This window comes from Sinocyclocheilus grahami, unplaced genomic scaffold, assembly GCF_001515645.1.
Source record: "Sinocyclocheilus grahami isolate Dianchi unplaced genomic scaffold, SAMN03320097.WGS_v1.1 scaffold2899.1, whole genome shotgun sequence".
Classification (NCBI taxonomy): domain Eukaryota; kingdom Metazoa; phylum Chordata; class Actinopteri; order Cypriniformes; family Cyprinidae; genus Sinocyclocheilus; species Sinocyclocheilus grahami.
Genome location: NW_015508074.1, coordinates 9,388 through 20,214, shown reverse-complemented (window position 1 = coordinate 20,214; position 10,827 = coordinate 9,388). Strand labels below are relative to the sequence as shown.

The following is a 10,827-nucleotide window of genomic DNA, read 5'->3' as shown; positions in this document are numbered from 1 at the left end:
TTTTTGTATTAGGCTAAGTCATTATTTCGAGAAAGTTTCTCATTATTAAGAGAAACTAAGTCATTATTTCGAGAAAGTTTCTTATTATTACGAGATACTAAGTCATTATTATGAGAAACTAAGTCATTATTTCGAGAAAGTCTCATTATTACGAGATACTAAGCCATTATTACGAGAAAGTTTCTCATTATTATGAGAAACTAAGTAATTATTACGAGAAAGTTTCTAATTATGAGAAACTAAGGCCCAATCCCAATTCTACCCCTTAGCCCTTCCCCTTTCCCCTACCCCTCCGTTTCGCATGTTCACGTGAAGGCGTAGGGGTGTCTCGATTCTCTTTTGGTTGGAGGGGTAGGGGTAGGGGAAGGGCCAGACAGCCCTTCAAACAAAGATTTTTCGGGACCACACTTCAAACGAAGGGGTATGAATTATCTCAGTGTAAACCGGATTCAGGGGCAACATGGCTGCCCGAGCGCAAAAAAAGGCACATCAATGTAAGTGTCACGATTATGTTCAGTTTAGTTCAGTTTCTGTCATGTCTGTAATGAGCTCTCATTAGTTACCATGGTTTCTGATTAGTTAATCCTTGTCCAGCTGTTCCTGCTTATTTCCCTCATTTACCTTGTGTGTACTTATAGTCCTGATTCTGTTCTATCCTTCGTCGGTTATTAGCTTATGTTATGTGTTGTACCAAGTCAGAATTCTCAGTAAAGTCTGTTTGGAATTATGCATCTTCGTTTGCTGTCCTCATTCCTTGACGACCCGTGACAGAATAACCGACCGCATCAAAATAAACCAAGCATGGACTCACCAGCGTTACGTCTCCTCCTCAGACCAGAAAGCCGAAGGTGGCTGGAGTATTTGGGCTGGATGCTCCAGAACAGCGGCCTCTCCCTCACAGAGATACCAACAGGGCTCATCCAGGAACCAGAGCCGGAGTCCACCAAAGCCGAGGAGACTGAGCACTCTGATCAGTTCACTGTAAAGCCAGGAGCGGACATAAACCTCATCGATCTGTGGTCCGCAGATCCAGTTCCCACCCAAGTACCCACCCTCAAACCTTTGTCTTCGCCGGTCCCGTCCGGATTGTTAGAGGCACCGGTCCCGTCCGGAGATCTTCCTCCTCCGATGTCTCTATCAGATTTCCTGGTCCCATCTCTTCCGCTGGTTTCAGCCAGTACCCTGGATTCGTCGGCCCCACTGGAGTCGTCCAGCTCCTCGGCTCTGCCTTCTGCCGCTAGCTCCGTGTGGCTCATCAGCCTCGCCTCAGTCTTCCTCTCTACCAGCTCGGTATGGCGCCAAGTCCCCGGCTTCACTTCAACCCTCCAGGCCCATGTCTCCACCTCGGCCTGTCAGCCCGCCGACTCCGCTCCGGCTCTGTATTCCTTTGGCTCCACCGAGGCTCGTCTGCCCTAGGACTCCTCTGGGCTCCCTCGTACATCCGGACAAACCTTGGTCGGTCGTCGCTCAGCTTCCGCCACGGACTTCCGGGTCTCCGGCAGCGCCTCGACCCTCCACCCCTTCGGCTTCACCGGGCTCCTCTTTTCCTCTGGTTTCCCTGTCGTCCTCACCCAGCTCCATCTCAGTCACGCGAGCCAGCCGCTCCACCTTGGGCTTCCAGGCCTTCGATGTCGCCCTGGTCCGTCGGCCTATCTGCTCCGCCGGTTCCGCCACTTACCCTGGTTCTGCCTCCGTGGATCGGCTTCTGGGTGTCGCCCAGTCCTTCAGCCAAAGCTCCTCCCTGGTTCTTCCCACCGTCGGCTCCACCATGGCGTTTTTCTCCTCCGAATTCTCCAGGTTCCAGTCCTTCACCAGCACCATGCCCTCCACCTAAGCCTCCACCCTCTTTCCTCTTTTCTGTCATCTACTGTTGTGGCGTGAGGTCATGCCTTCCGAGAGGAGGAGCTAATGTCACGATTATGTTCAGTTTAGTTCAGTTTCTGTCATGTCTGTAATGAGCTCTCATTAGTTACCATGGTTTCTGATTAGTTAATCCTTGTCCAGCTGTTCCTGCTTATTTCCCTCATTTACCTTGTGTGTACTTATAGTCCTGATTCTGTTCTATCCTTCGTCGGTTATTAGCTTATGTTATGTGTTGTACCAAGTCAGAATTCTCAGTAAAGTCTGTTTGGAATTATGCATCTTCGTTTGCTGTCCTCATTCCTTGACGACCCGTGACAGTAAGCATTTTTGGCATTAATAAAGATTTGAACGAAAAGTAATAATTAGTTTTATGTTACATTCAATTGTGAGTTCATATTTATGGTCATGTTACTCAAATAAATGTTTGCAAAAAATCACTAAAGTTTGCTAACGTCATATCATTACAGACTGCACGATAGTGTCACAACATATTTTCATGTCTGATCAGGGCGGTAACCACCATAGACATTGAGGAGGGCTAGTACCCCCAATAATTATAAATCGCTAAACCTTTTCCTCAAATATTGCCAATTTGAGAGAGAGAGAGAGAGAGAGATGAAAGTTGTGTGTATGCGCGTCTGTTTCTCTTTTTAGAGTGAATTTACTTTAAAAAAACAGCGATTTTATCCTCACATTGCTGGAAAATATAATGTAGCGATTCAGTATTTAAACTTTTTATTAATAACAGTCGTGGGGCAGCGTTAACAAGTTTCTTAGCTCCTGGATGTGTGAGCTGCGCGATATCTAATGTGTGTGTGTGTGTCAGTAAGCAGCGCGTTAATATAGAACGGTAATTAAAGGCTCTAATACACACCAGCACACCAGTATAGGTATTGTAGGAGCTAGACGACGTATGATGAGGTGTGACGTATAGTAGTGGTGTCCCAATTCTTAGGGGAATATTTTCACCCCTACCCCTTGACACTCTGTTTCAATGGACAAGGGGAAGGGGTAGGCGGAGTGGTAGGGGAAGGGGGATAAAATAGAATTGGGATTGGGACTTAGTCATTATTACGAGAAAGTTTCTCCTTATTACGAGAAAGTTTCTAATTATGAGAAACTAAGTCATTATTACGAGAAACTAAGTCATTATTACGAGATACTAAGTCATTATTACGAGATACAAAGTCATAATTATGAGAAATTTTCTCATTATTACGAGAAAGTTTCTCAGTATAATGAGATACTAAGTCATAATTATGAGAAAAAGTTTCTCATTATATCATATTTTTTCTCAACTGTGGTGGAAATGGGCCATAGATTTCCCTAACAAGCAACCATATTTTTTTAAAAATAAGCCCAATAAACCACAACCCGTGACCCTGGATTTTTTTCATGCAACTTTGCAAAAAAAGAAGCCCAAAGTCGCGTATAATACGCGGACTTGGCAACTCTGCCTATTGTGCATCCTGTTGCCGAGCCCTGCCTTGTCAATTACTACATCAGGTCGGGGGCGTGTTCGGCTCGATTGCATTTTCAAATCCACATTGACTTAAACTATATTCATAGCGGGGTATTTAATGAAAATGCAATTGAAATGTCTTATGTTATATGTATATACATTTTGCTACCCTTTTGCTGCACCTTTGGCTCAGAATGCATTTTTGAAATTCTCATTGCATTTCACACGGTATTTTGATGAAAATGCATCTCAAGTGTCCTACCGCTAAGTCTAAATGCATTTAGGAAAAACAGCATTTAAATCATAATTTTGCTCGTTTTTGCTTGGACATTTTAAACATATCGAATCAATTTGGGTAATACATTTTCATTTTAATGTCGTAACTTATAAAGTATTAAAATACGTTTCTAATTTGCATATTAAAACGAGTGCAGAAAATGGCACATTTAAATTATATAATTGAATTTTCATTTTCATTTTGCACTAAATGTTGCACATATGTATGGGAAAATGTCAATTTAAATACAGAAATACATTGCGATTTTACATATTGCAGTGCCATTTTGCATAATACATTTCAAATGTAATTTTACTACCCATATGCTTCCATACTCCTTAAGGCCTTAAGGCATCTCGAGTAAAACAGCCCCACCTTTAACGGAGCACACTCATTTTAATTTCTGGTTTTTCAACAGATGACAAGTTGGGGGACCCTGGATGAAGTGGGTGAAGCATGGTGGGAGTTGGCATATAAGCTGTTTCTTGAAAACGATCCAATAAGAACGACTCTGAGTAATGTTGCTTATTATATGAGTGGTGATACATGGAATGATTATGGATTCAGCCGTGAGACACATGTTCCTCCAACTGGGGAATTCCATGGTGTTTCTAGAAAGGCAATCTTGGTGGTGATTTCAAGAAAAAGGAACATGGAATGGGGTGATTGGAAGAAGTTGCATGGGACAAGATCTAATACTGAACCTGAGGATCTAAACACCATTGACAAGGGACTTATAAACTGGATTACTGACCTGATATATAACGAGGACGGCAGCCCAAAACCATTTAATAGATAGGCTGAAGAATATTAATGATAATGTTACTGAAAAAGCATTTGTTCATAACTTTGAAAGAACCATTACAGAATGGGATGGGTGTTTTTATTATGACTTTTCCTTTTATTATTCTTATTACTATATCCATCAGTTAATCAGATTGAGTATATGTTCTGCAACATAGAACTGAGTCCATAGTAATGATCAATTCTATTCATCATTAACTCAAGGACTTGTTTTGTTTTGATCTTCAATTACATAAGGCAATTGATGTACTTCCAGTATTGTACATGTGACCGCAATAAACATCCATTCAAAAAGACAAATGTCGTTTTATTGAGAAGATGAATACCGTTAAGAAGAATATGATCAAAACATTTCTCCAGCATAACCAGTCTTTATGTGTGGTTTCACATTAGGAACCAGTGTTAAACACATAACACGTTCATGTGCGCTCGTGTACATTTCTGCGCTGATTACAGGTGCAACCGTGATCCTAGCTTTTCAGGAGCTAAATGGTCATGTGGTGCCTTGTATGATCTCACGAATCTTGTCTGTATCAGCTCGCAGGGCTGCATTGTGTGGGTCGATTTCTAGAGCCGCCTGATAGTCCTGAAGACCTAAAATAAAATCATCAGACTGATGTTGTGAAATACTTCCTGTATTTCAGGAAGTTACAAAGAGAACCAGAGTTGTGTGGTAATCAGAATTCAAATGGCAGTGTCTTTAAAATTCCTATTTAAATCCTGAATTTGAATTACATGTGTAGCAACAAGAATGCAGAATTTATTAAAATGTAACTTTTAGATTATGAACAATAGCCAAATAGCCCACAATGCTCTAATTTACAGATGCTGATGTCATGAATTATTTTTATATCTTAAAAACTGATGAACATTTTTGTTCTGCTGCATGGGACAAATAAAATGTGTTAACTGTTTTTGACAAGACTGAACTTTGAACAGCAAAAATATACATTCTGCATATCACAACAGAGGCCAATTTGATTGAAATTCCAACTCAAGAATATCAGCTATTTTTATAATAGGGATAACAGTGATTTCTCCCACACTATTTACATACAGATAACTGTGTATTTATATGACTGCAGAGGTTGATGTGTTTTGCATGAAAGCAGAATAACTGATGATCCTGTACCTTCCACATAAAGCTCAAGCTCACAGAATGCTGTTCCGCGCCTCACGTGAGCCTTCAGTCGAGCCGGAGCGTTTGCAGCGACCGCAGGCTTCAGTAACTCAAGGGCCTGTGAGAGTTCATGTGTGTTAATGTGAAGGGAATCAGTGCGCTGTATACAAAAAGAGAAATTTAAAAAAGAACATAAACGCTAAAACTGACCTGAGAGCTATCCTCAATGGCTTTGTGAAGATTTCTCAGTTTGAGATGACAGGCCGCTCGGTTAGAAAATAAAGCCGGGATCTTCCTGTTGAGTTTTATGGCCAGATTATAAGCGTTGACGGCAGCCTGGTAGTTTCCTGCCATGAACAATTTACTGCAGGAAAAGGGGAAAAAAGGTGATTATGATATTTAATGCTGTGTTTTTTTAAATAAATAACACTTGCTTTGATATTTTGTTTATTACATTCAGACATTTGTACTGCACCTGTACATTTGTAATGTACACTACCATTCAAAAATTTGGGGTTAGCAAGAAATTAATACTTTGATTTAAAAAGGATGCATTAAATTGGACAAAAGTAACATTTACAACAATGTTACAAAATATTTCTATTTCAAACAAATGCTGTTCTTCTGAACTTTGTATTCATCAAAGAATCCAAAAAAAAAAAAAAGTATCTTGTTTCCACAAAAATATTAAACTGATTGAACTTTCTTGAGCAGCAAATCAGCATATTACAATGATTTCTGAAGACTGGAGTAATGATGCTGAAAATTCAGCTTTGATCACAGAAATAAATTACATTTTACCATATATTCATATAGAAAACAGCTATTTTAAATAGCAATAATATTTCACGTTTTTTACTGTATTTTTGATCAAATAAATGCAGTCTTGGTGAGCAGAACAGACTTCTTTTAAAACACTTAAGATCTTACCATCCCCAACCTTCTGAATGGTAATGTTCATATAAAACACTATAAAATATCAGCAAATAAATTGACGGAAGACATGTTGTCCTTCCTTTCTCCAAAAACATGACTGTTTGGACTCATAGTTCTCATTAAAGGGACAGTTCACCCAAAAATGAAAATTCTGTCATTAATTACTTACCCTCAGAACTGCTGAATAAATGACGTTATTATTGTTTTCTTTGTGCACAAAAAGAAAACTCATAGCTTTGTAAAATTACGGTTTAACCCCTGATGTCACATGGACTGATTTACCGATGTCCCTGCTACGTTTCTGTGCGTTAGATTGTATCCTTGCTGTCTGTGGAGGATCAGAGAGCTCTCAGATTCCATCAAAAATATCTTCATTTGTGTTCCGAAGATGAACGAAGGTCTTACGGGTTTGGAGTATTTAATGACAGAATTTTCACTTTTGGGTGAACTGTCCCTTTAAGTGTGATCTGTGGCACTCACTCGCCCTTCTCTTTCAGCCAGTCTGGGTTTCTCTCTTCCTCTCTCAGGTCGTCCAGTTCGGCCAGATCTGTGTCCACTGCTCTCCTGGCCTCCGCCTGCTTCTTCAACCACTGCTCACACACACATGGACATAATTAGGCTCTCAATATTGCAAACCATTTTAGTGCTAATCTATCATTTACTGTATAAAGCAGATCTGACCTCTTCCTCCTCCGGGACACGAGACTCTCTCAGCGCGGTGGGAAACACTCGTGGTGTGAAGCTGATCTGAATGCAGCCAGCTGATCTGGGAGCAGGCAGATCTTTTGGTATCTGTTTTGTGCTTCTCTGACCTAGCAAGAAAATACAGGAGCTTAATCAAAATCTTGTGACTTACATTTTTTTATTCAAAAATTTGTGACCCTGCAGCACAAAAGCAGTCATAAGTCGCTGGGGTATATTTGTAGCAATAGCCAACAATACATTGTATGGGTCAAAATTATCCATTTTTCTTTTACATTTACATTGTCATTTAACAGACGCTTTTATCCAAAGCGACTTAAAAATGAGGACAGTGGAAGCAATCAGAATCAACAAAAGAGCAATGATATACAAGTGCTATAACAAGTCTCAGTCAGCCTAATGCAGTACACTTACCAAGTTTTTTTTTGTTGTTGTTAAATTATATAATAAAAAGAAAACAAATAGAATAGAAAAAGAATAGAGCAAGCTAGTGTTAAAGGCCTTTTTTTGCTTTTGTTAATTGTATAATAAATAAAAAGAAAACAAATAGATAGAATACAAAAAGAGTAGAGAAGCTAATGTTAAGGTTTTTTTTAAGAGAATAAGTAGTTTGCAAATTAATAGAGTGCAAGTCTAAAAGTGGCGAGTCTTTTTTTTTTTTTAAAAAATAGAATTAGAATAGAGAAGTGCTAGACTTACAGGGTTAAAATCATTAGGATATTAAGTAAAAATCATGTTCCATGAAGAAAGAGCAATGATATACAAGTGCTATAACAAGTCTCAGTCAGCCTAATGCAGTACACTTACCAAGTTTTTTTTTGTTGTTGTTAAATTATATAATAAATAAAAAGAAAACAAATAGAATAGAAAAAGAATAGAGCAAGCTAGTGTTAAAGGCCTTTTTTTGCTTTTGTTAATTGTATAATAAATAAAAAGAAAACAAATAGATAGAATACAAAAAGAGTAGAGAAGCTAATGTTAAGTTTTTTTTTAAGAGAATAAGTAGTTTGCAAATGAATAGAGTGCAAGTCTAAAAGTGGCGAGTCTTTTTTTTTTTTTAAAGAATAGAATTAGAATAGAGAGTGCTAGACTTACAGGGTTAAAATCATTAGGATATTAAGTAAAAATCATGTTCCATGAAGATATTTTGTAAGTGTCCTATCATAAATATATCAAAACTTAATTTTTGATTAGTAATATGCATTGCTAAGAACTTCATTTGAACAACTTTAAAGATGATTTTCTCAATATTTAGATTTTTTTGCACCCTCAGATTCCAGATTTTCAAATAGTTGTATCTCAGCCAAATATTGTCCGATCCTAACAAACCATACATCAATGGAAAGCGTATTTAAAATGACCCTAATATGACTAGTTTTGTGGTCCAGGGTCACATATAATATATTTTGACTGCTTCTTTACAGTGTTTCAAAAACGAGGAACTCAATCAAAGAAGCGAGCATCATGTCAGGTCCTGAGAAGAACAGTGTAACATCAGATCTGTAATGGAGCACAAAGTTAAAGTGTGTTTACCAGATGTAGTGTCCCCAGTATTACGCATCAGCGTGACAGCAGGTGGATCTGTTTTCTGATAAACCGGTTGGTTGTCGTGCGTGCCGGTTCCTCGTGTTTTTTGCCGGTTTTCATTTTCTTCTGCTGTCTTTCTCTGCGTTTCTCTCCAGAAATCAAGCTCTGCCGTAGCTCTCGCACACTCGTCATCCTTCATCTTCTGAATCCTGCCCCGCTCCTCGTTCTCAAGCTAAACACAGACAGAGAACTCAACAGCAAGCTAATGTTTGAGACAACATTCAAATAGTTAAGCGTCATTACCATTATATTATCTGTATTTATAAGTGCTGCTTAATATTACCACTGGGAATTGCATTTATCTTCAAAGAAAAAACCCTTCATAAATACATATTCTCATATATATATATGTGTGTGTGTGTGTATATGTATACTTTTTTTGCTTAATATTACCACTAGGATTGCATTCATTATCGTCTCAAAAAAAAGTATTTTTAAATCAATAATTCTAAGCAAGCTAATATTTGAGACAGCATTCAAATACATGAGAAATCATTCTGCATATATAGCAAAAATTGTCATGTACATTGATTCAAAAACTATAAAATAAAAATTTGACCCTCTAACTCTAGCACTCTCTATTCTAATTCTATCCTTTAAAAAAAAAAACTTTCCCTTTTTTGACTTGCACTCTATTCATTTACTAACTGCTTGTTTTCTTTTAAAAAAGCACTTCTCTAATCTTTTTGTATTCTATCAATTTGTTTTCTTTTTATTTATTATACAATTAACAAAAGAAAAAAAGGCCTCTAACACTAGCTTGCTCTATTCTATCTGTTGTCTTTTTATTTATTATATAATTTAAAGAAAACCTTGCTGTGTGTACTGCGTTAAGCTGACTGAGACTCGTTATAGCACTTGCGTATCATTGCTCTTTGTTGATTTTGATTGCTTTTATTGTCCTCTTTTGTAAGTCTGCATCTGCTAAATGACTAAATGTAAAATGACATTTTTGTTATACTTATTTTAATCTATACTGATTCTAAATGGATAAATAACACTGTTGTCAACTAGATTATTCTCTTTAATCATCATTATGAGGAAAAATGCATGAAAACAAGCTTTATTTTCTTTATGTAAAACAGAAGTTCACGGTAAGACACCAGCACTTTCAAGGCAATGTCCTTTATGAGACCGAAAAACACTTTTAGACCTTCATCATGGTTTCCAGCGCATATTTCTTCTCCTGTTGAATCCTGGCAGCTTTGGCTTTAGATTTGTCTGCTTCTTTCTCCTGAACTTTGAGAATGGCTTGTTCTCGAATCTGCTTCTGTTTGTCTTTATCTTTGGAATAAACATATACATCTTTAAAGATAACTATATGCAAGAGATAGAGGAAAGGTTTCTGATCCAAGCTACCTGATGATGGCAGTAATGCACTGTTAAGTGCGGTTGCCAGTAAAAGAAAGAAGTAGAAGAAGATAACTATATGCCTCAAGTACAGCACCGTGAGTATATTTCTATGTTGTGACCAGTGTTGGGGAAAGTTACTTTTAAAAGTAATGCATTAAAATATTGCGTTACTCCCTAAAAAAGTAACTAATTACGTTACTTAGTTACTTTTTATGGAACGTAATGCGTTACGTTACTTTTGCGTTACTTTTGAAATCTGGACAGGGCTTGCTTGTTTGTTTTTAAAATAAAAAAGTTATATTTTTGGCAAATATAAAAGCCTCTTCACACCAAAAGTGAAATGAATAAACCTCAGGCTGAAGGGAAAGTACAGTAGAATGCAGAAGAAGACATTTCAACACACTTCAGCAATAAACAAAGACACAAATGTGTGTCTAGAGTAATTTGTGCTTATTAGTACGCTTGAACTGGATCATCGAAGCTCAGAAGCAAATAGAATGGGATTAAATACATAAAGCATATTTGTGTTGTTTAACATTTAATTATTGCAGGTTTGCGTCATATTCTGAGTTGCATTATTTCTATTCATTTTGAGGAATGCTGAATCTGTGTTGTTGATTTTTGTGTGTGTGAGTGAGATTAATTAATATTCATATTTATTTTGGAACTACAGTGACATCTGATTTCTGTCACCATGGCAACACCAGAGCTGTCAATCAATAA

General features: G+C 37.8%; 1 protein-coding gene across 1 annotated transcript in view; it reads right to left on the bottom strand.

The window, feature by feature from the left end:
• Positions 1 to 4,737: 4,737 nt before the first annotated feature.
• dnaaf4 (dynein axonemal assembly factor 4) overlaps positions 4,738 to 10,827 on the bottom strand; it is a 12,059-nt gene continuing 5,969 nt past the window's right edge. The window contains exons 2-8 of the mRNA XM_016262126.1: positions 9,905 to 10,035; positions 8,698 to 8,923; positions 7,144 to 7,274; positions 6,943 to 7,052; positions 5,737 to 5,890; positions 5,539 to 5,644; positions 4,738 to 5,000 (exon numbers count right to left, since the gene is read on the bottom strand). Of these exons, the coding sequence (XP_016117612.1) occupies positions 4,900 to 5,000; positions 5,539 to 5,644; positions 5,737 to 5,890; positions 6,943 to 7,052; positions 7,144 to 7,274; positions 8,698 to 8,923; positions 9,905 to 10,035 (959 nt within the window). The 3' untranslated portion in view covers positions 4,738 to 4,899. The remainder of the gene's footprint in view (positions 5,001 to 5,538; positions 5,645 to 5,736; positions 5,891 to 6,942; positions 7,053 to 7,143; positions 7,275 to 8,697; positions 8,924 to 9,904; positions 10,036 to 10,827) is intronic.